This window comes from Capra hircus, chromosome 16 (genome assembly GCF_001704415.2).
Source record: "Capra hircus breed San Clemente chromosome 16, ASM170441v1, whole genome shotgun sequence".
In the NCBI taxonomy this organism is placed as follows: domain Eukaryota; kingdom Metazoa; phylum Chordata; class Mammalia; order Artiodactyla; family Bovidae; genus Capra; species Capra hircus.
In genome coordinates this window covers 65,585,160-65,611,341 of record NC_030823.1, presented here as the reverse complement: position 1 = coordinate 65,611,341, position 26,182 = coordinate 65,585,160, and the positions used below count along the sequence as shown (strand labels likewise).

The 26,182-nt window shown below is 38.3% G+C and overlaps 1 protein-coding gene across 3 annotated transcripts in view; it reads right to left on the bottom strand.

Moving 5' to 3' along the window:
* Positions 1 to 26,182, bottom strand: part of HMCN1 (hemicentin 1) — a 546,207-nt gene that overhangs the window by 248,925 nt on the left and 271,100 nt on the right. For 2 of the 3 annotated variants that reach the window (XM_005690978.3, XM_018060727.1), the window contains 9 exons: positions 20,569 to 20,763; positions 17,158 to 17,253; positions 15,958 to 16,085; positions 14,513 to 14,657; positions 9,574 to 9,686; positions 7,961 to 8,120; positions 7,168 to 7,336; positions 3,099 to 3,226; positions 735 to 1,007 (listed from right to left, as the gene is read on the bottom strand). In XM_005690978.3, coding sequence (XP_005691035.2) covers positions 735 to 1,007; positions 3,099 to 3,226; positions 7,168 to 7,336; positions 7,961 to 8,120; positions 9,574 to 9,686; positions 14,513 to 14,657; positions 15,958 to 16,085; positions 17,158 to 17,253; positions 20,569 to 20,763 — 1,407 coding nt within the window. Of the gene's footprint in view, positions 1 to 734; positions 1,008 to 3,098; positions 3,227 to 7,167; positions 7,337 to 7,960; positions 8,121 to 9,573; positions 9,687 to 14,512; positions 14,658 to 15,957; positions 16,086 to 17,157; positions 17,254 to 20,568; positions 20,764 to 26,182 lie in introns of those variants that run through there. The other variant, XM_018060728.1, reaches the window with a different exon arrangement.

Below are 26,182 nucleotides of genomic sequence, written 5' to 3'. Positions count from 1 at the left end.
ACTTCTACAAAGTGCATCTCACAATCTGTTATTTCTTATTTACTTGCCTGCTTGCTTTCTGCCTACTTACAGAACTGGTCATGAGAGCAGGGGTTTTACCTCTGTCACTGTCTTCTCCTCACTGCCTAGATCACAACAGACCCCTGGCAGGAACTTGATAAACACTTGTTGCTTAAAGGAATAAAGATTAATCAATTTGGGGGGCGTGTACCATGTGGCATGTGGGATCTTAGTTTCCCAACTAGGGATCGAACTCATGCCCTCTACAGTGGAAACGTGGAGCCCAACTACTGGATCACCAGGGAATTCCCCAAAGATTAATCTTTAAACCCTCAACATAAGCCATCATTAGAGGGAACAGTGGACCTCGACTTTTTAGGGATTAATGTTGAGTGCACCTTACTACTCTAAGGTAAACCCTACTCCAATCAACTGTGCCCACAATTTCTTCCAAACCAGAAATAGTGGGTGGGGTACTTATCTAGGATTGTTTGCACCATCTACATCATCCTGGGCACCTCCATTTTCAAAGGTAAACAGTTTACTAGCATACAGCTTCATTTCATTTCCGGAATCATTTTCCTTTCAAAGATAACTAGAGAGTCATAAATCTATACAGAAGTCTTCTGAAAGTGATCCAAGACTAAGCAAGACTATATCTTCTGCACAGACTCCAGGGTTTTCCCCCTACTCCCCACCCCACCATACATATATTTTCCTAGGACCCAAATCACCTTGAACATGTAGTGTTATCTCCGTCTCATCACTGCCTGCTATGTTAGTAGCGACACATGTATATATGCCAGCATCTGAGAGCATCGCTTGTTTGATGCTTAATGTCCCATTTGGATGGCTAATATGCTGCAGTCCATCAACCAGCACGGCGCTTCCACCTTTGAACCAGGTGATAACAGGAAGAGGTGTCCCTTGAGCACCGCACGGAATGTCCACTCTTTGACCAACTTGGACTTTCATAACTTTAGGGCCACGCTGTATCTTTGGAGGCACTGGAAACAATGACTGAGTATTAACAATCCAAGTTTTAAAAACTTCCTTCCTTTTTTCACTTTAAATGAGACTTCCTCACCAAGACGCAGCATGGGAAAGTAGAATCATCTCAGGATGGGGACCCAGGCTCATGCCACTTACTAGCTGTGTGATCAAGGGCGATTCAGTATACTGTGCGAGGCCTGTTTCCCTGCTAATCCAGGCAAAATAAACTCTTCAGTACCAACGCACTGCAAAGATTATGGGAAGGAATGAATTTAAACTTCTCATTCCAAACTCAAGGAATACTAAGCATTTAAGGATGTCAGATTTCTTACATAAATAACGTAAGGTTTAAAAAGCCTCTAAAATGGCAATCCAGTTGATTTCCGTAATAGAGTAAAACAAAAGTGTTTCTCTCCATGGATTCTTAACTTCTGTTCTCTTTGTGGAAGATTTAACCAGACAGTAAGAACTATTTCTCATCATAGCTTTCACTTATTTCAGAGAAAAAAATCAAGATAGAACTTCTATTATTTCCTTTTATCTACCTTCCTTCAGAAATGTAAATGAGATAATTTATAAAAGTAGTGTTAGCTTCCACATACACCCATTGTGAACTATAAAATCAAATTGATTCCTAAAGATATGATTAGAATTTATGTACTTTACATCCCTGAAAAACCTGATTCCTCTGTCCTTTTGTTAAAACTTAATATTTAACCAAGGTATTCTAAAGGTTTCATTTGCAACAATCTTTTAAGTTGATAGTACAGGCGTACTTCATTTTACTTTTACTGTGCTTTGCTTTATTGCACTTTACAGATAATGCAATTTTTACAAATGGAAGTTTTATGGCAACCCTACATTGTCAAATGATGTTTAGCACTTTTAGCAATAAGATATTTTAAAAATTAACACTGTATGCATTAGGCTCAATGCAGGTACATTGTTTTTAAAGCCATAACGCTATTGCACACTTTGTAGACTATAATATAGTGTAAACATAATTTTTATTGGCACTGGGAAACCAAAAAAACCCATGTGACTCACTTGATTGCTATATTCATTTTACTGAGATGCTCTGGAAACAAACCCATAATATCTCCAAGATACGTCTGTATTATTATCATCATTTTATGAAAAAAACATTAAAGATAAAAGAGGGTAGGTTTTACCTAACGCCCTAGAACTAGTGAACATCAGCACTCTCAGTGGATTTTATATCCCACAGTCAAGAGGACAGTAGTGTAATGACTGATCTGAGAGTGAAATCAGGTCAAGACTATGTGAGCAAATTTCTTCTCTTATTTGAATGCACGGCTTAGAGTATGTGCTCACTAAGCCTATGTTGAATGAATGAGTAATTAGACTATGGCAAATTGGGGAAGAAAGCAGACTACCAAGAAAATTTTGTAAAGGAGTTAAAGAACCCCAGGAGCAGAATGTTTTCAGTGACTGAGCTCCATAAACATTGAAAATGACCGTTTAAATGCTATTAAACCCTTCCTTGAGCATTTGCTTCCACAAAAGGCTACCAGTCTAAATGCATTTCTTTCTTTTTCTTAAAGTATGCTTTAGCATTAGAATGAATATACTTATTTTTACTTATTTATTTTTTATTTTGGCTGTACTGGGTCTTTGTCAAATCATGTGGGCTTTCTCTAGTCACAGAGCATGGGCTCTAAAGTGGGGGGGTCTCAGTTGCCCTGCAGCAGGTGGAATCTTAGTCCCCCAAAAAGGGACTGAACCCATGTCCTGTGCATTAGGAGGTGGTTTCTTAACCACTGGACCACCAGGGAAGTTCCTAAACATATTTCTTTTTTTTACAGTGTATCAACAATACTTATAAATGACCTGTGGACGGACATCTAGTAAAACTGAGATCCAAAATTTTAATACTGTTCACCTGAGGAAAAAGGGGAAAGTTGTTTATGGATAGGAGATAACATTTTCAAAGTAAATGAAAGAAAGTTGTGAGTCTCAGATTTTAGAAAATTTTTGTATAATTACTCCGTACATAATTTGAGGATAACTATCAGAGAAAGTGGGACAACAGGTTTGCTGGTGGCTAGTCCACAGATAGCATATACTTTCATTTCGAAACTCACCATGGACGTTCAATTTAACAGACTGAGTCACATTCCCTGCAATATTTGTAGCGACGCAAAGATACATCCCACTATCTGAAACACGGGTCTCAGTGATCTTCATTGAACCAGAGGGGAGGAACGTGTGTCTAAGAGAAGGAAACCACAGGGCAGACCATCAAATAGGAGAATATAAATATCCCCTAAGCAACTGCAATTCACTATGAAATTATTACTTTGCAAACAGTTTTTGAAACCATTCTCTAATCTATAATGTCATTTCTATGCACCTTAAAAGTCAGGAATTTTCATAATTATCCTATGTATTCTGTATGAAATTCTCACAAACACCAAATTAATTTGCTTTCACATTTAAATTTAATCTAAGGGTGTGACATTGTCGAGTAATTGTACATCTCTTTGCTTTACTAAGTATAGCTTTACAAAGCAAATATGTTTTAATAAACTTTGAAGATACTTCAAACACATTATAGTTTTTCTCCAATGCTTCATTAAAATTTTTATGTGCTAAAATAAAGACAAAAGAAGGTACATATGAGGTTCTCAAATATATATTGAGAATACACACACACACACACACACACTCCTCTTATGTAGTTAGGTAAACCAGATCTACACGTAAAATGTTATTATGTTCACTTTACTAAAATAGCTTTAAGAGGGAGGGGGCCAAATAGACCTACCTACTATCAGGATTTCTGTAAGTTAAGACAGATAAAGTGTGCTATTGGCCCAGAAACTGACAAACGGATGAAGAGTTGAAGATGAGATCCCCTCATCCCAATCAGAAGACTTCAGCATATATGAGAACTCAACATGTAATACGTAATATCAGAGGTGATGTTACAGAAAGTTAGGAAAGGACTGACTATTCAAAAATAGTGTTGGGCAAGCGGCTCTCCACATGGGAAAATAAATAAAATTAGAGAACAAACTAGTACTATACACAAAATAAAAATTTAGAAGTATTAAAATCCCAAAAGTGAAAACAAACTTAAAATACTGCAATAAAACGTGGCAGTTTTATTTATGATCTACTAATCTAAACAAACATCTTGAGCTACAGGCAAATTTTAAAATTCTATACAACCAGTATGTGAGTGCTAGCGTGCTCAGTCATGCTCAGTCCAACTCTTAGCAACGCCATGGACTTTAGCCCACCAGGCTCCTGAGTCCATGGGATTCTCCAGGCAAGAATACTGGAGTGACTTGCCATTTCCTCCTCCGGGGGATCTTCCCGACCCAGGGATGGAACTAGACACCATATATAAATTAACTTGAAAGGCTAGGAGTATTCTGAGATATTTTCAACACATATGAGAGACAAAGGATTGCTATTAAGAACGAAACCCAAATTTCTACATTCAATAATAAAAGAAAAACAAGTCACCAGAACACTGGAGCAGGTTTAAAGATGCAATTCACAGACAACAAAACGGCCAACAAAAGCATTCTAGGCCCACTGGAATTCAGTCATGTGAAAAGCAAGATAGTTGCAAGATACCATTTCACACCTATATGAATGGCAAAAACTTTTAAGTCAGTCAACACCATGCATTGTTGATAATGTGGCAACAGGTACATATATATTCTGCTGGTGGGAGGTAAATCAGGACTGCCCCTTCAGAAGGCAATTAAGCAATGTCTACAAAACTCAAAATAGTTATTCATTCTAATTAGGAATTGTGGTTCTAGGTACAAGTCTCAAAGAAACTCATGTAGCTGCATACAAGGAGAGACATAAAAAGATATTCCTTGAAAAGTTTTGTTTCTAAAGCCAAGGGAAAAAAAAGAAGAATAAAATGTAGAAACACCAACCAGAGCATAAAGAGAGAAATTTGTCTAAATAAAATGCAGAATATGTTTACGGTAATGAAAATGAATAAACTGAATCTACATGCATAAAAATGGATAAAAGTTGACTCAATAAAGCAAGCAGTAGAATAATAAGTAACATGCTACAATAGTAAACTGAAAACAAGTACATGAAACAAAATTAAAAGGAGAGAAAATATTCTGTACTATCCAAGGATGTATGTGTAGGATACACACCAAGTCTGTGGCAGTTTGCCTCTGGGAAGAGAGAGAGAGACGGAGACTGAGAAGGGGAACAATGAAACTTTGGCATCATCTGAAATGTCAAGGCACTTATTTTCTTCAAAGACATAATAATGTAGTTCTTCACTGTTTATTTTTTTCCCTCAAGAGTGGTAGGGAAACTAGAGTGGCATGAATTTATAGCTTCAAAACTATACACATCAACAAGGCTAAGAGAAGATAGCTAGAGATTATAGTTCTTATTCTTCCGGTAACTTCTGGCATGATATCAAGTTAAAACAGTAACTGATACCATTCTTTGAGAACAAGAGGAGAAATATGGAATGTACATTATATCATCCTTTCAGGAATTATCCTCATTCTATAAACAAAAAGTCGAGGTTCAAAGAGACCCACTGAAAAAACTGCCAAAGTTTCAGAGAAGCTTTATGTAGTGGGGGTAAATTTAAACTCACACCTGGATGGCAACAAAAGCTGTGCTCTGAAAGTTTCTGGCATTCTGCTTTCCATTACTCTTAGCCTATCAAATGTTTTTTCAGTGGACCTTTGTTTGTTTAAGGGCTTTAATCAAGAAGATTTGTACAAAACTACCTAATGAAAGTCAAAACCTTGATATTAGAGAACCTATTGTGTTTTATTGCTTCTCTGGGAATAATGCAATTTTATAGACAACACACACTTTGTACTAACAAGAATCTACATGCAAATCTACATCCAAACCATTTCCATAACTGCCTTGTAGAATGTACAGTGGGAAGTTATGTCAAAGCTCAGTTTTAGCATTTCTGCTCTTAAAGAATGATTTAGATGGTTTACATGTTTCCTGTAGGCTCAGTGTAATATAAATTATCTCAAATTTTAAAACTGGGCTTCTTGATTGGGTTGTTTTTTTTGACATTGAGCTGCATGAGCTGCTTGTATATTTTGGAGATTAATCCTTGTCAGTTGTTTTGTTTGAAAATATTTTCTCCCATTCTGAGGGGAAGATCTAATGGACACTTCTCCAAAGATGACACAAAGATGGCCAACAAACTCGTGAAAAGATGCTTAACATCACCAATTATTAGCGAAATGCACATCAAAATTACAATGAGGTATCACATCACTCTGGTCAGAATGGCCATCATGAAAAAAATCTAGAAACAATAAATGCTGGAGAAAGTCTGGGGAAAAGTGAACCCTCCTACACTGTTGCTGGGAATGTAAACTGGTACAGCCACTATGCAGAACAGTATGGAGGTTCCTCAAAAAACTAAAAATGGAATTACCATATGACCCAGCAATCCCACTCCTGGGCAGACACTCAGAGAAAACCATAGTTCAAAAAGATACATGCACCCCACTGTTCACTACAGCACTATTTACAATAGTCAGGACATGGAACCAACCTAAATACCAACAGAGAAATGGATAAAGATGTGCGTACAATGAAATGTTATTCAGTAATAAAAAGGAACAAAATAGTGCCATCTGCAGAGATGTGGACAGACCCAGAGATTATCATATGGAGTGAAGAAAGAAAGAAAAACAGTAGCATCAAATATCATATAATACTGCTTATATGTGGAATCTAGAAGAAAGGTACAGATGAACATAGTTGCAAAGCAGAAACAGAGACAGATGTAGAGAACTTATGGACACCAACGGGAAAAGTGGGGATGGGCTGAACCGGGAGATTAATATTGACACACGTACACTACTGATGCTGTGCATAAAACAGATAACTAAAGAGAACCTACTGTATAGCACAGAGAATTCTACTCCGTGTTCTGTGATGATCTAAATGGGAAGGAAATCTAAAAAAGAGGGGATAGATGTATACTTAAAATCGATTGACTTTGCTGTACAGTAGAAACTAACAAAAATTGTAAAGTAACTATACTCCAATAAAAATTAATAGAAAATAAAAATAAAAGGTTGTTTTTTTTTTTTTTGAGATATTTGAAAACCTGAACAGCCATCTGTCCCAAGAGATTATTTCACGTGTCACAATTCATCCCAGTTCTCCTACCTTGGAGAGAATGGAGAGATGAGCTGGGTTTCTTTGGCCCAGGTAATGATGGGTGGGGGTAAACTCTTCACTTCACATGGAAGGGTCACCTCTTCTCCCGCAAGGACTGAGATCTCAACAGGCTTATCCTGGGATGGTCCCCTTTGGTCTCCGAACACTCTAGGCCTTACTAAAACAAACACAAGTTTGGGAAGGGAAATAATACATTGAAACAAAGCACACTTCCAAGTTAAAAACAGGACCACTAACATTCTTAAATAATTCTCAAAAACATTCTGTTAATTTCAAAGTTTGGGGACGTATCTAAAGCTTTCCATAAACATTTACTGTGAGAGCTTAATGGAAAATGTCTAGAACATTTTCCTTTTCAGCTCTTCCTTTCAGAACACAATGAAAAGGTCCGCCAAAAGCCCTTTCAGAATCTGCCATATGTCAAGTAACCCCTCAAGGTAGAGCGCTAACCAAGACATAGCTGAGGTTTGGCTTTGCTAGGAGCCTTAACTATGTGGTGTTTCTAAAGAGGGTTGGGTGCCATAAGTATACTCCTTAGAAAAACACCATTAAATTTTTTCCAAAAGGCTATACCGTTTTTCTCCCTTTAAATCAGAATCTAAAGAGAGGAGATGTAAGTTGGTAGGAAAAGTACATTTTTTTTGTAAAAAAAACTATAAACCTCAGGGAGTGGTTCACTTTAGGGGTTCAGGCCTCCGGTAACGTTATTTGGGAGAGAAATGTGAGTTTTGGCACAGACACACAGCATCAGAGGAGAACAGTCGTCCACGGGGGCTCTCACCATAGACAGTCAGCTGCACTTTCCTTTTGGCGTAGCCAGCTGCATTGGTGGCGGTGCACACATACTCCCCACTCTCCTCACCCCCGGGGGACACCACGTACAGACTTCCATCAGCCCCTGCGGAAAACTTAGCACTGCTGGTAGAAATCAGCTCGCCCTTCTGAAAAATGACACAGTGAAGTGTTTCTAAGATAATAAAGGAGTAATAAAGTAATGTCTGGAAGAGGAAGAGAGGGAGAAAAAAGATCTCTGAAGGAGAAAATACTAGACTGAAAGGAGGCTAATTTAAAGAAAGTTCCCTGTAAGAAAAACAAATAATGCCAAGGTGATATTTCTTCCTACTAAACCGGGTTCCCTTCATTCTAGAACTAACAAAACTGGAGAGGATGAGGAAGTAGCAAATGGGACGGGTGCATGTGCTAAGACAGGCACCGTTTTGAGCACTTTACATGACTTCACTATGGCAACGCTTACAACAATCTTATGAGTAGTAATTACGACAATCCCTATTTTACAGATGAAAGTATTAAGTCTGGAGCTTGGTGGGATAACTTGCCCAAAGTGAAAGAGTCAGTCATTGGTAGAACTAGAAATAGAACCTGGGGAGGCACACTCAGGAGGCCAAACTCTTCACCTCCATTGTATTATCACAGAACAAAGGCCATTCAGGAAAGCTTCTATTTTTATATTTCCCTAAAACGAATTAAACTTCCACTCAGTACCAGACACTGTTTAGTTTGTGGAGTCAGCTTCACCACCATACTTTTGTGCAGGAATCTGAGCCTTCCAATTTAATTTACAGATATCAAAACCAACTTCTTTTATATTTCAGAGACTTTTAGAAGTATAAAATTAGATGTTACAGCTATCTGGAGAAAAACACGGTCCAAAAGGATACACGTACCCCAACATTCACTGTAGCACTGTTTACAATAGCCAAGACATGAAAGCAACCTGAATGTCTTGGATCGACAAAGATGATGAATATATACGTGTCCGACTCTGTGCAACCCCATAGACGGCAGCCCACCAGGCTCCCATCCCTGGGATTCTCCAGGCAAGAACACTGGAGTGGGGTGCCATTGCCTTCTCCAATGCATGAAAGTGAACAGGGAAAGTGAACTCGCTCAGTTGTGTCTGACTCTTTGCGACCCGATGGACTGCAGCCCACCAGGCTCCTCCATCCGTGGGATTTTCCAGGCAAGAGTACTGGAGTGGGGTGCCATTGCCTTCTCCCAGTGGAATAATACTCAGCCATTAAAAAGAATGAACTGATGCCATTTACAACAACATGAGTCAACCTAGAAACTGTCATAGTGAATGAAGTAAGTCAAAGAGAATTATTGTGTGATATCCCTTATATGAAGAATATGAAAAAGAAATGATACAAATGAACTTACTTACAAAACAGAAGCAGATCTTTACTACTTAAGGATCAAACAGGTGAATGCACTAAGGACATTTTAAGGTCTTTTCCAAGAGGTAAGACTGCATGGTTTTTCCTTTCTATAAGGTCCTATACGAGACTGGCAAGTTCCACATATGACTAAAAATATGCAAATGCTGTTGTTACAGCACATGTCACAACAAACATCACTAAATGCATCCCTTACCTTGGACCAGGCAATAGACGGTTTGGGAATTCCACTTGCTTTGCACGGTAAAGTTACTGGAATGCCTTCAATGGTACTGAGGATCTGCTGTCCATGCTGAATGGTTGGCAGAACTGGAAAAGGAAGCAATATGCAGAATCTGAGCACCTACCCTTCCATTTTGCCTTACAAGTTTAAAGCTGAACTTTTTCATGATAAACAGAATATTTAGAAAAACTAGCAAAGAATCTTTTCTGTTAAAATGTAGGGTCATTTGGAAGGGAGTGTAATAAAGTAAATACAACAGTTACAATCTGAACAATTTAAATAAAACCTTAAAATGAAGTAGCAAATTTTGTGTAATATGGTTGATTTTCCTAACAAAACTATGAGATGACTGAAGGAAATCTGTATTTTCCAGAAATTCAAGATAGCACTATACCCTAAGAGTTACACATTTAACATATATCTTTCACCATTGTGCATTACACATTAAGCTGCAGTGAGCAAGTTAAACTCACCTCTAGAGAAATGGACTATTTAACCACTACATATTAAATATCTGTCTATACACAAGAATCACTTAGCAAGCTACTAAATTTAACCTTGAAAATAGAATCTGTTTTCTCAAAAGGAATTCAAAAGTTATACTTGAAAGGCCTTAGGAGTTTACATTTAAAAGTCTAAAATACAAAATTCTAAGTGGAAAAATGGCGTAACCTTTGATTTTAGAAAGCAACTAAAGAATTGACACTAATGAGTGAAACAATAGGAAAGAGAAGATTTTATCATTTCATTCTGTGTAAATCTGCTAATCATAACCCGTGTTAGTCTCTCAGTCATGTCTGACTCTTTGTGACCCTATGGACTGTAGCCCACCAGGCTTCTCTGTCCATGGGATTCTCCAGGTAAGAATACTGGAGTGAGTTGCCTTTCCCTTCTCCAGGGGACCTTGCTGACCCAGAGACTGAACCTGGGTCTCCTGCACCATCTGAGCCACCAGGTAAGCCCAATCATAACCTCTCCAAATACAAAACATTACCATTATTTGATGTTCTCCAAATAATGAATTGGATTACAGAAGCTCTCGTACGTGAAAGTTCCTAACACAGCACAATAAACATCATAAAGGTGCATGTACATATGTGTGTATATATATGCACCATGCATTTCCTTTCCTTCCCCTGAAAGATGGAGCTGCTCTCTAGGGCTCAAGCATTCACTGTGTCTCTTGTCTTTAAGTCAAATATCCCTGGAATAATCCCAGCTAGCCTGGAGTTGAAGTTAACCAGACAAGAGATACCAGAGACCTCAGTGCAAAAACTTCCTTTGGGAAAAGCTTAGATTAGCTTTGTTATATACTTGCATTTTTCTAAGACTAGTCTTACTCCTTAGATAATATCTTCTTGAAGAATTGGCAGCAAATTCCCAGCCCTAAACAAGAATGTCAGGCTACTCTTTAAAGCGAGAAATTTAATTCCCAGAATTATCACGGAATAGTCAACGTTCAACTTTGCTGTCATTTTGTGGCAATGTGGAATAAGTCATTTTCTTAAATGCATATTAAGTTTGACAGGCATAAAGGCAAATGTCAGCTATACATGCAGGCAACAGTTTTCAAATCTGATGACACTTGAGTATGGAAGAGCTTTTACTTTCGAGATTGTCAATCTATATAAATCAACATAACAATGAAATGGTTTGTCATTTTAATTTGCATTTGTATGTGTATTCATTAATACAATTATTTTAAGAATTCATTGAGAGCCTTTACTATATTTTTTAATTGATTAAACCAAAGTATAGTTGATTTACAATGTTGTGTTAATCTCTCATAAAGAGCAAAGTGACTCACTTATACATACATATAACTTCTTTTATTCTTTTCCATTATGGCTTATCTCAGGGTATAATAAATATTCTTAAAAGTGGAGAGGCAGTGATGAAATTCACATAAATACAGAGGTATAGAAAAACTATAATACTGCATCACATCCAACTCAAAGACATATCTTTCCTCTGGATAGCCCTTATTAACTAAATCATTTACTCATTTTGGACTACGATGGATGAACAGTGTTCTCAAATGACCTCTTTAACTTTTCACTGTTAAATTTCCTTTATCTGTCTTCTCCAACTCCTTGGGACTGGCCAACATCCCAACTAATCATGTCACTCTTTGACCCAGGTGAAAATTTATATCAGAATCCATCTCAAGACAAGATTCTAGGAATTGTTAGAAGTAAAAGGAAGATGACATGAGTACATCTCTACAGTCGATTGTCAAACCAGTCCATAAGCACCCTCTGGGAAATGTATGGGCTCTAGCCATACATGAAACCAGTCTATTGTTCCATGTCCACTTCTAATTGTTGCTTCCTGACCTGCATAGAAGTTTCTCAAGAGACAGGTCAGGTGGTCTGGTATTCCCATATCCTTCAGAATTTTCCACAGTTTATTGTGATCCACACAGTCAAAGGCTTTGGCATAGTCAATAAAGCAGAAATAGATGTTTTTCTGGAACTCTCTTGCTTTTTCCATGATCCAGCAGATGTTGGCAATTTGATCTCTGGTTCCTCTGCCTTTTCTAAAACCAGCTTGAACATCTGGAAATTCACGGTTCACGTATTGCTGAAGCCTGGCTTGGAGAATTTTGAGCATTACTTTACTAGCATGTGAGATGAATGCAACTGTGCAATAGTTTGAGCATTCTTTGGCATTGCCTTTCTTTGGGATTGGAATGAAAACTGACCTTTTCCAGTCCTGTGGCCACTGCAGAGTTTTCCAAATTTGCTGGCATATTGAGTGCAGCACTTTCACAGCATCATCTTCCAGGATTTGAAATAGCTCAACTGGAATTCCATCACCTCCACTAGCTTTGTTCGTAGTGATGCTTTCTAAGGCCCATTTGACTTCACATTCCAGGATGTCTGGCTCTAGGTGAGTGATCACACCATCATGATTATCTTGGTCATGAAGCTCTTTTTTGTATGGTTCTCCTGTGTATTCTTGCCACCTCTTCTTAATATCTTCTGCTTCTGTTAGGTCGATACCATTTCTGTCCTTTACGTCAAGGCTGTATATTGTCACCTTCCTTATTTAACTTATATGCAGAGTACATCATGAGAAACGCTGGGCTGGAAGAAGCACAAGCTGGAATCAAGATTGCCGGGAGAAATATCAATAACCTCAGATATGCAGATGACACCACCCTTATGGCAGAAAGTGAAGAGGAACTAAAAAGCCTCTTGATGAAAGTGAAAGAGGAGAGTAAAAAGTTGGCTTAAAGCTCAACATTCAGAAAACGAAGATCATGGCATCTGGTCCCATCATTGCATGGGAAATAGATGGGGAAACAGTGGAAACAGTGTCAGACTTTATTTTTGGGGGCTCCAAAATCACTGCAGATGATGACTGCAGCCATGAAATTAAAAGACGCTTACTCCTTGGAAGGAAAGTTATGACCAACCTAGACAGCATATGCAAAAGCAGAGACATTACTTTGCCAACAAAGGTCCGTCTAGTCAAGGCTATGGTTTTTCCTGTGGTCATGTATGGATGTGAGAGTCGGACTCTGAAGAAAGCTGAGTGCCGAAGAATTGACGCTTTTGAACTGTGGTGTTGGAGAAGACTCTTGAGAGTCCCTTGGACTGCAAAGAGATCCAACCAGTCCATCCTAAAGGAGATCAGTTCTGGGTGGTCACTGGAAGGACTGATGCTGAAGCTGAAACTCCAGTACTTTGGCCACCTCATGCGAAGAGTTGACTCATTGGAAAAGATTCTGACACTGGGAGGGACTGGGGGCAGGAGGAAAAGGGGATGACAGAGGATGAGATGGCTGGATGGCATCACCGACTCGATGGACGTGAGTTTGAGTGAATTCCGGGAGTTGGTGATGGACAGGGAGGCCTGAAGTGCTGCAATTCATGTGGTCACAAGAGTCGGACACGACTGAGCGACTGAACTGAACTGATACATGAAACACAACTGCAGACAACCTGGCATTATGTATTAACTCTTTTGGACCATAACTATTTTAGTATTACTTTATTATTTCTTCAAGAATATTTCATATAAGGTTAGTGGAAATTGCCACAAAGATTGGTCTGAGACTGAAAGAGGTGGAAGAGGCTATTTACAGGAAAAGCAGATATTTAAAAAGAAGATGGCCTGCATTCACTGGAAACTTCAACAGAACCAGCAAAATTTGGAAATTACTGGATTGTCCAATTCAGGCCCTAAAAAAGACTGAATCAACTACTAAAAATAGATGTTCTATTCTACTTTCATCCCTGTACACAGAGCTAGTTTTTAATACTACACTTTAGAAAAGCAATGTTGCAAAGTCTTTAAAGGAAATATTTTAAAAAATTATGACAATTTCTTGAACTATGTAGCTGTTATCTATTGAGATGTAAAAAGTTGAGAATGGTTACTCACGAATGGAAAAAAAGATAGCTTCTGGATTTTTTTATTTGTGACCTTTATAACATGCAAAAAGATTGTTTGGAGCACATGAGATGGCCTTTAGAAAAGTTTAGGTCATTTCTAGTAACACACAAAGGGGTTATTAGAAAGGACATGGCTGTTACACAATCTGAAAAGAAGAGGCAGTTTGGATGGTATAATAAGTCCTGCTTGCCTGAAATTAAAATGTATTTTTAAACATAACTCTTTGAGAGCTAAGTTCACTTTTATCAATTAAGAACCCACTTACAAAAGCGCTTGGACAGACTCAGCTAGTGACTCCCAATAATATCTTTTCGTGTACACAGGAAAGGGGAATCTGGAAACAGCCTTAACAATGTTAAATACTGTTCAAGAAATAAGGCTTTTTGTTAAGAATAACAATTAGGAAAGACATCTACTTCTTATAATTAGAGGAACAGAGTGATTTGATTTAAAGACATGGACCCAGTTCTGAACTGGAAAAAAAAATTATGATGGGTGCGCCTCTTACCATGCACGTCCACAGTGGTAGTTTTGTTAGTGGTTCCAGCAACGTTACTGGCCACACAAGTATACTCGCCTCCATCCTGCAAGCGGACTCTTTCAATATGGAGACTCCCATCACTGCGTACAGTGATGTAAGGGTTTTGGACCAACTTGAAGGGAAAAAAAGTTATTTTTAATTAAAAAGGCAATAGTGTTTAAGCCAAAAGCAGATCTGCTTTCTTTTCCAAATGGATTATTAAATGTCTTATAAAATAATGAAATATTTTAACATCCTTAAGTGAAAAATGATGAGCATAAAATGTTACCAAGCATCATAACATTTGTATGTCATTGTGATATACCACCAAAAATTCTATCCACTAACATCTGTTGGAATTATGCATAGGTTGGAAAGGGAAAGAAACAGAAACAACATTTATTCCCTGTTTCTGTAATTTTGGTTATCATGCAGAACCCAAATTTGACTCTACTATTGCCTTAATTTGTTCTTTTTCAAGAAGACTTGATTACCACTTGCAAGCCATTTGACATTTTTATTTTGGCAGTCAAGCATCACTCAAACGGAGAGAATGATCAACACCCACCCTATTCAGATACAAATATTAGAAGTCAATGCATGATATAGGAACTACATGAGAGAAGGGTGACAAGAGTTTGTTAATAACCATTACCTCCAACTCTGTACCATTTATGTATTTTGTTCAATCACAGGGTACTTTAGTGCTCAAACAGTATCATTCTATGTCATAAGGGCATTTATTATTGAGTGAGGTGCACTAGTTTTTCTCGGGTTTTTATGCAAATATGAACATTTTTACATCTTATTTCATGGACTCAATTCACTTTTAATTGGCACTTCAAGAGGAGAGTAAGTCTAAAGACTCTGGAAATAGAAGGAAAAATGCTCTGAACTAGATGAAAATTTATTGCCATAGATAGATGTTTACAGAATAATTCCTTAGACCTGTGAAAATTTTTCAAATTTCTTCATAATCACAAGCTATGCCTTGAAAAACAATGAGAAAAAATTGATCTACATTGTAAAATAGTTCACTGTAAAAGAATGTTTGAAGATAATAATAAAGATTAAAATATAACAGGAAACAATTTTATGAGAATATTAACATTTTATTACGTCCTGCTAAAAAGGACATAAGATATTTAAATGCTATGAAAACAAACTTCATCCTTGCTTCATTTTTTACATATTCTGGAATTTTCTAGTAACACTGAATTTAATGCAAAATCATAAAAATTACACCATTGACTATTTCTCCATCATACTAATTCCAAAATCATATAAACTGCATAAACATATTAATACTGAAAAAAACATTTATTTTTTAAATGTTTGCATATTTATTTTATTGAAATTTCAGTGGCTGAAACACACTGCCTCTTACTCAAGAAAATTAGGAATATGAAAGCACAGATTTCAAATGCTCTTACCATGGCCGAATTCTTAATCCACCGACGTTCTGGAATGGGATTTCCAGCCAGTAGAGCACAAGGCAAAGTAAGCTGCTGTCCTTCAATTACACTGGTAACTGGGGGGCTGATTCCAATGAGTGGAGCGACTAAATCAGAGTGAGCACACAGCCACCATCAGCACTATTCCACTCAAAAGGAAGGCCAACTCTTTTATAGACCAAGATGACTACTAATGAAGCTATTAGAAAACTGAGTTTTCAAGAACAAGATATTTAAATGCACAAATTAGAAGATAGAGATACAGGACCCTTCTAAGCAAGAGAGACTGGCAAGAGGACAGGTAATAGTATAGGAGTAAAGACAGTTACATAGAGTAGGTCTACGGCTTAAAGGCCTGAAAAGTCAAGCCAAGAAATTTGCAAAATATTCAACAGACAGATGGAGAGTGAGTGAAAGCACTGATAAATAGAAAAGTAGAATCATCAGCAACTATTCATCTGGGAACTTACTGGACAAGGGACAATTAGAAGGGATGAGATGAGTGACGAGGCTGTCATAACAGCTCGGGAAAACAGAATGACAGAAGGCACAGAGGCTTTGTAAACGTATCCCTTTCTAGAAATCAATGAATAAATTCAACACGAATCAAAGTAAAAGCCCTAGTAAAGTAAAATCCAAAGTGAAAGCCCTAAGAGATTCTGCTTGGAAATTTTAAGCTTATGTACATGCTGTTCCAACGAACAGACATAGAATATAAATTTAAGTGTGTGGCCAAATAGGTATTTTAATCAGTGGGAAGAGAATATTCAATAAAAGATACTGTACCAAAGTCTGACCACTTGGAAAGAAAGGATTTGGTATTCCTACTTCATATCACACACAGAAACAATTCCATGTGGACTAAAATGATAAGTGTAAAGAAAAGAACTAGAAAAGAATACCACCAGTGTGTGTGTGTGTGTGTGTGTGTACTCAGACTTAATTTATTCAGCTGAGCTTCAGTTCTTCAGGTGGAAGGTAAGGAGCTTAAAGCGGACATCTCTAAGGTTATTTCCACTTCTAACATCAAGGAAATATAAAATAGGGTAGAAGGGTAGGACGGCTAATGTTGCAATCATATATTTACCATTTTTTTTTTTTATGGTACAAGGAAGAGATGAGGTAGTAAGAGAAGCCTGATGTTTGCAAACAGTGTGCCAAGTACTCCATTGATCTTACCAAGTCCAGTCACTGTTACTGTTGTCTGGGACTGGATCTTTCCAAACTGGTTTTCTGCTTCACAAATATATGTCCCTTTATCGCTTGCCCATAAGTCTAAAAAGAAGAGATGATTCACTCACTCAGCACCACCCATTAACCACATGTGAGTCACAGTGCTGAGATCTGCGAGTGGAAAATATGACACTGCCGCCTGGTAGATCCCATTCTAGGGAAAGAGACATAGATAGAAAACAACTATTCTAGTGCGGTGTGAAAATGCTCTCATTTGAGCTTCAGACCCTGAGCTGTGGGAGCAGAGAGACAGAAGTGCCTGACAGGAGTTAGGGAAGGAGTCACATAGGAGTTAATATCTGCTTGCGCATGTAAGCTTAGCAGTGTCAGACTCTTTGCGACCCCAGGGACTGCAGCCCACTAGGCTCCTCTGTCCTTGGGATTTCCCAAGCAAGAATACTGGAATGGGTTGCCATTTCCTCTTCCAAGGGATTTTTCCAACCCAGGAATTGAACCCATATCTCCAGCCTCTCCTGCACTGCAGGCTGGTTCTTTACTTCTGAGCCACTAGGGAAGCCTGAGCTATACCTTAAATACCTTAAACAATAGGTAGAACAGAGGAAGGGCAGTCCAAACCCAATCGGCTCAAAGGCAAGAACATGACTTGAAAAATCACGCTCTGTTCAAAGAATGGAAATATGTATCACCTCCCTAGGGACATTTTGGAGGCTGGCAGGAGGAACTGTTTTCGTTGATACAATGATTAGGAAAAGCTTCACCGGTGACTCAGCAGTAGAGAATCCATATGCAATGCAGGAAACCTGGAGATGTGGATTTGACCCCTGGGTCAGGAAGAGCCCCTGGAGGAGAAAATGACAATGCACTCCAGTAATCTTGCCCAGAAAATCCCATGGACAGAGGAGCCTGACAGGCTACAGTCCATGGGCTCACAAAGAGTCAGATATGATTTAAAATAATAACAGCAAATGATAAGGAGGGTCTACTGGCGATAACGAGGCAGACAATGCATGGGGATGGATCCACAATAGGAATAATATCCCAAGTTCAGCAAGACTTTCGAATGCCCCACTAGAAATTTTTGGATTTGATGACTTTGTTTATAATTATTTGAGCCTACAACCTAACCTTGTTTAAGTGGAAGAAAGAACGAACTTTTCTAAAATTGTATACCATTTTAGAACCAGCCTCGAGTTTCTGGGTCATCAATTCATATTCCTTTATCACTCTACATTTCAGCTGTCAAGTTCATGATGATGTAAATAAACATGTATACATACTCTGTGAGCACTGCCTGGATATTTATCTATTACTGCTGTTGCTACTGAGTCACTTCAGTTGTGTCCAACTCTGTGTGACCCTATGGACTGCAGCCCACCAGGCTCCTCTATCCATGGGATGCTCTAGGCAAGGGTACTAGAGTGGGTTGCCATGCCCTTCCTCCAGGGGATCTTCCCAACACAGGGATCAAACCCGGGTCTCCTGCATTTCAGGCAGATTCTTTACCACTGAGCCACCCCAGGGAAGCCCATTTATCTACTGAAATACGTAGTATTTTAAGAAAAATTACTTTGTTTTCTTTTGTACTAAATTTGCATGTTAAATTTTTTTATTATGTAGGTCAGTCAAATATATAAAATGTTCAGAGTAATAAAAAGCATATTTATGAAATATTTTAAATTAAAGATTGTGTTGGGGATAGGGGAAGGATTACGGGGTTACAGGTTGTGTGGACATAATCAGGAGCCTGAAGACGAAGAGGTAGACTGCTACCTTTTAAAAAGCATTGTTTTATCTTACAAGCAACTGGAAAGTCAAAAGGTTTTAAATAGGGGACTGACTGTCATCTTTGCAAATATCTTAACTAAAATAAGCACATTTTAATCTATTGATAAGACACTGACAGAGAAAAAATAATAATTTTCCATTATAAATACTTCCCTCCTATTTCAAAGAGTGCTGACCAAGTTTCTACTCTGTTAACCACATGCATTTGACTATAGAATTTGCATCTGGTAAATGCTGATGGCATGTACTCTCAAAATTAGCAAACATTCATTTGCCAAGACAACTTTGGCAAACCACCTGGTTAATAAGTTGGAGATTATTTCTAACCAAGATATTTTTCATATTATCAACTCAGACTATTTTGTAGAGAAATACAAAATACCACTGAGAACTAAATTTCTAATTGTTAGCTTCCTTTTAGATAATTTACTTTGAGCAGCTGGCAACCACTGATGAATACACTGCCCTTGTTTATTTTTTCTTTTCTTTCATTTCCACCAACTGATTTGTTTTCAATTCTTTTTGTTTCCCTCTGAGCTGTTTCTCATCACCACTGTGCCAATCTATCTGTGTGAGCTTCTCTATTCTTCCTTCCAGCTCATGTCTCCTCTATCCTGCAGAGGAGCTGTTCTGAAACAGTACTTTCACATGCCTTTTCCTGCCTAGGAAGCTTGGGGGGCTATTTGCCACCTTACCAACTACATTTCTTCACCTGCACATTTCAGGTTCTGCACAATCTGACCCATCTATTAAGTAATTCTCATATGTACTAATATGGCCACCTGCTCAGATAGTAGATTGTAAAATATCTGAGGGAGGAACCCCATTTTGACTTCAGTCTTCACCATAGAGCCTAGCACAAAGCTGAACATGCAAGTGCTTGTAATTAGTTTAATCTGCACTGAAACTTTAAGAGAGGTTAATGTACATTTGACATTGTTAATAAACATGAAAATTACTTATGGGGAGCCTTCTACAAAATATCCTAAAACATAATTTTTTTAAAAAGTCAATTAATCATTGAATTGGTTTTACTCCTCTTATTCCATTATCCAAATATTCTTAACAATATTTGAAAAAGTACTAAGAGTTTACAAATATCTAAATGCTTAAGAGAGTATTGGTAAAAGTTTGAGATGATGGAATATTTGACTATTTAAAAAATGTTTTGCTCCAGATAGATAGTTTTTAGTCAACATTGATAGTGAATAGGGTCCCTATGAATGTGATTATGAATTCTTGGCCCCAAACAATTAACATTAACTAACTACTAGTAATATTTTACCTCTCTAGACAACAGTTGGTACAAGAGTAAATAGACATGATTACTTATCCACCTACAGGCCCAGGTTGACTCTATTTGTAATAAGAAAATGAGCTATAAAGAAGACATACTGCTTCATAAGTCTTTATGATATAGTAACAATATAAAATTAAATAAAATGCTATTCATTTATGATAAATCCCAGGCATGAGTTCAGTATTATTTTAAAATGAAATTCAACAAACATAAAATGTGTTGGCAAGATTAATTTACTATTTTGAACATATCAACGCCTATGTATACTTTCAATGTACATATTCATATAAAATATATTTCCTTTAACCTACTTGAAATAAAGAGATCTCCTGTTCTTAGTTGGCTGATGGAACTCACTGAAAAAGGTCTTGAGAAGATGGGCATGTTGTCTAGTCTTTGCCATTTAATCTTTGGTTCTGGATAACCCTGGACATAGCAAGGTAATGTCACATTTGAGCCAATCTCCACAGATACATCAGTAGGTTCTTGTATAAAAACTGGAGGTGCTGGAAGATATTTAAAATGAAAAAAAAAAAAAAAACGGTTATTGGTATTATATACAGGCACACGAAATAGAAATTAATTTATAGCTAATTTAATAAATAGCATGAATAAACTGCAGCCACGAAATTAAAAGATGCTTGCTCCTTGGAAGAAAAGTGATGACAAATTTAGATGGCATATTGAAAAGCAGAGACATTACTTTGCCAGCAAAGGTCCATCTAGTCAAGGCTATGGTTTTTCCAGTAGTCATGTATGGATGTGAGAGTTGGACTGTAAAGAAAGTTGAGTGCTGAAGAATCGATGCTTTTGGACTGTGGTGTTGGAGAAGACTCTCCAGAGTCCCTGGGACTGCAAGGAGATCTACCCAGTCCATCCTAAAGGAAATCAGTCCTGAATATTCATTGAAAGGACTGATGCCGAACCTGAAACACCAACACTTTGGCCACCTGATGTGAAGAACTGACTCACTGGAAAAGATCCCAATGCTGGGAAAGACTGAAGGAGGGAGGAGACAGAGACAACAGAGGATGAGATGGTTGGATGGCATCCCTGACTCAATGGACATGAGTTTGAGGAAGCTCTGGGAGTTAGTGATGGACAGGGAGGCCTGGCATGCTGCAGTCCATGGGGTCGCAAAGAGCTGGATACAACTGAATGACTAAACTGAACTGAATTTAATAGACAAACAACAGATTGAATTTGAATCAACTTATTGTTCATATACTATTACAAATATCTGTTTTAAATATTCTTGTCTGCTATTAAAAACACATTTTCTTAATAAATGAATAGAGGCACAAGGAAGTTCAACTATTCCCTTAACGTGATTAAGATAGAAGCAATGACAATTTAAATCAGGATTTCCTTAAAGAGAATCTTTCATTTTTGGAATTTGTCTTTTAGTTTATGCCACACTCCTCAAAACTTTAACTTTTCTAATACATAAGTCTGCTTTGTAATGAAATACTTCAGACAATTTCCAAAACTTACTTTTTTGGTGGAATTTTTAAATAAATTAATTCATATCAGGGCTTATTCTTCAATAGATCACTATATAACAAAGTGAAGTGAAGTCGCTCAGTCGTGTCCAACTCTTTGCGACCCCATGGACTGTAGCCTACCAGGCTCCTCCCTCCATGGGATTCTCCAGGCAAGAGTACTGGAGTGGGTTACCATTTCCTTCTCCAGGGGATCTTCCCAACCCAGGGATCGAACCCTGGTCTCCTGCATTCCAGGCAGACACTTTAACCTCTGAGCCACCAGGGAAGTCACAAGCAGACAGTATTTAATCTTAAATTATATTATTGGTGTATATCACATTCTTGCTTCTCAATACATTTTTTATATATATATATTTTGTATTTTTCAGTTGAATAAATTGAAGCTTAAAAATCAATAATTTAAATTTACAGGGTTGATAAATGAAGCCTAGGGAGTGATTGGAGAAGGTGATGGCACCCCACTCCAATACTCTTGCCTAGAAAATGCCATGGATGGAGGAGCCTGGTGGGCTGCAGTCCATGGGGTCGCAAAGAGTCGGACACAACTGAGCGACTTCACTTTCCCTTTTCCCTTTCATGCATTGGAGAAGGAAATGGCAACCCACTCCAGTGCTCTTGCCTGGAGAACCCCAGGGGCGGGGGAGCATGGTGGGCTGCCATGTATGGGGTCGCACAGAGTCGGACACGACTGAAGCGACTTAGCAGCAGCAGTAGCAGCAGGGAGTGATTAATCTCAGAGTTAAGAAATGATTCAGAAATTTAAAAATTATAGATAAGAAGGCTACAGTTATCTACATAATGTACTTAACCACAGAAGCCAGAAGGAAAAATGAGAGGTTAACAGGCCTACCTTGGAAAACACAGGAATGCAAGATAGGGACGATGCTGTCAGCAAGCCTGAATAGAGGAGGCTCTCAGCAAATCCCACAGAACTTATGAGGAATGACGTATGAGGCATCAGGCAAGGAGAAACATAAGAAACTATTAGAGGTAGTAGATGAAGCCTGTTCAGTACAGAGGAAGCACCCTAAGAAGGTCTGCTTGATAATGTCAAGATTAAACATTGGTTATGAATTGCAACAACTATAGCATACAGAGCCAGAGACTTGGTTAAGTCCTCTTCATTAACTATCTCATTTGATCTTCATAATATCCCTATGAGGTAGATACTGTTATTATCCCAACTTTATAGAAGCTGAAACAGAGATGGTTAATTTGCTAAGTGTCACATGGAGCTGAGCAATGGAACTAGTATGGAAAATCAGACTGATCTGACTCCAGAGTCACAGTTCTTTATCATTTTATCAGCCTCTCTTTTCTATGGGTTCTTATAACTGCCCAAATTCAAGCTGGTTATCCACCTGGTAAAAACAGGTGTAGAGATCCCTTCTCTACTTCTAAATGGTAATTCTGGGACTTGGGTGTATACCTGTCTCCCAAGTAGCATTAGTGCTTTATTAACCTGGGCTAAAGGACCTCCTTTAACTTTGTAGTCCTATTTTCCATTAGTTCTCTATACAAATCTTATTCTTTGGACCATCAGAACTTACTCCAAGCAAGGACTGACCTTTCTCAAATCAGCACCTGTGCCAACATCACTCCTTTCAAATGTGATGTCTGAAGTTGATCTCTGGCTATTGAAATACTAACAGGTCTTGAATGCAGTTCAAAAGGCCCTTCCTCAATCACCTCTCTTACCATCCTACACGGATATGATTTTTTCCCTCTCTGAGGTTTCAGAGAACTCACTCTACACCATTCTCATAGCAATGGCTCCATGCAGTCTCTTACTAGACAACACATTTGACTTTCTGCAGAGAATTTATATTTGCAACCATGTTTTCATCTTCTATAGCAACTAACATGGCACTCTATGAATTATACATGACTGCTAGATATCTGTGAATGACTGAATCAATATTAAAACAACAATAACCTAGCATGCGTGTGTGTGCGCATTAAGTGTACAAGCTGAAAACAACATTGGGAGTACATTTGAATTTGAATTTTGAAAAAACACAGCAATGTCATAAGTCCCACCATTTGTTTATTGAAACTACATAAAATAAAATTTAACACTACTATTGAGTAATGTGTTTCTAAAAAGAAGTTGTGTATCTATTCAAATTTCTCTTACCTCTATATGGGAATTTGACTAATAAAAAACAGTAGGCAAAATAAATGCTCTTAAAAAATTGTTTAGAAAGCAGCTCACTGCTTATCATAGTTATGTAAGTAACGCCTTACTTCTATCTAGAGTGAGATTAGTCATTTATTCTAGAGCTAGTTGCTTTTCTGAAAAAGAAATGTATAAATGTTACAAAATATGCTAGGTTCAGAGTGAACAGGTGAATCTACAAATGGGACCGAAAATAAGCTCCAGAAAAGCAAAAGATATGCAGAAGCCTGGAACGAATCAACTCTTTGGGAGGAAACCAAGATTAGTGACATAATAGAACATAGTCATCAGTGAAAATGGAGATGAATGAGACTTTTCAGACATAAGAAAGAACAAACCAGATTTAAAAAGGATAAGTGACGCTCAAGTTGTGCCCCATAAAACTCAATAGATGAGAGAAGTCACCTGTGGGGAAGAAGCTTTGGGAACAGTGTGAGGCACGAGACAAGCACAAGGTCAGGGAATAAACGTCCTACTGCCAGAAAACAAGGAAAATGAGAGTACCAGGCACTAGATGAGCAGCCAAGACAGCATGGACGACAAGCAAACCTCAGCATGAAGCCGCTCAAGAGGCCTTTTAAGAACTTCCTGCCCCTGAGTGTGGCCAACTCAGACTCCAAGTGAATTACGTTGGGTGGATGGTAAATAGGTTAGCAAAACCAGAGGGAAAGGAAGCAGAATTTAATTTAGTTAAAAACAAACAAGCAAAAAATAGAAGGAAATGGCAACCCACTCCAGTATTCTTGCCTTGAGAATCCCATGGACGGAGGAGCCTGGTGGGCCCCAGCCCATGGGGTCACAGAGAGTGGGACATGATTGAGCGACAAACACAGAGGAGCTAGTAGTTAGAGAAGCAGCTTAGAGAAATGACAGCCCGCCAGGGGGCTTCCCTGGTGGCTCAGAGGCTAAAGTGTCTGCCCGCAATGCAGGAGACCTGGGTTCGATCCCTGGGTTGGGAAGGTCCCCTGAAGAAGGAAATGGCAACCCACTTCAGTACTCTTGCCTGGAGAATCCCATGGACGGAGAAACCTGGTAGGCTACAGTCCATGGGGTCGCAAAGAGTCGGACACGACTGAGCGACATCACTTTTCCTTTCACTTTCAGGTGGTATCAAATCGCAGCTTCACTATTTCTTAGTACATAAACGAAAAATTATTCTACCTCCCCTCGTCTAAATTTCCCAAAAGAGGGATAATAACATATCCTATCTCGTGTTTGTAAAAGAAAGAATCATTATCAGTCATTTAGCATGTAGTAATTACCCAAGTTCAGCCTTCGTTGGAATTTGTTAGGCTCTTTCAGAGAAGGGAATGGCAAACCACTCCAGTATTCTTGCCTGGAGAATCCCATGGACAGAGGAGCCTAGTGAGCCACAGTCCGTGGGGTTGCAAAGAGTCGGACACGACTGAGCGAATGAATGAATGAATTACCCAAGTACTGACTATCAGTGATCACAAATGCTGTATAGTTAGTTAAATTATAGTTCTGGAGTTTAATGTATCTAATATTAGTTTTAAATTTGGTTTCTGTATATACTGTTTCTGTTTTATGTTTTGGATATTTGGCCCCGAGGCATGCGGGATCTTAACTCCCAGTCAGGGGTTGAACCCTCACTTTCTGCAATGGAAGTGAAGTCTTAGCCACTGAACTGCCAGGGAAGTCCCTGGCTTCTGCATATAGTTTCACAGATTTATTATGCTGGGTCCCCTACGATCCCCTAAATATTTACGTGCAAGCACCTTGATCGCACAGGGTTAATGCTCAGTAGAGCTTTGGTGTTGCTTACAGGTGGATGTGGTTGTATGAATGCATTATTTTTAAAATATAAAACTTACAAACAGATTTACCATCATGATCTAAAACCTATTCTATAAAGTTATTCTAGTTCCCTCAGTGATAATTAAATCTCTCCTGACTATGGCAACTTTTGCATTACATGAGTCCAGCTGAGAATTTTTTTTTCTAAAATGGCTGAACACCCTGTTTTGGTTCTACCAAACCACAAAACACGAAACCACAGTCTAAGTCTAAAACATCACCCTCTGTGGTGTGGAATCCTGCAAATAGAGTCACTGCCAGGCCAGCTTTTTGTTTGATGGAGCCAATCCTTTTCTCTTCCAAATGACATCCTTTTGAAAAAGGATGAAAAGCACTGGTAACGATCCCTGAGTGCTGACCTGAAATGTCCACAACTTAAAGTCATGATAATGAGAAATAGGAAAATGGAGATTCACAACAAGA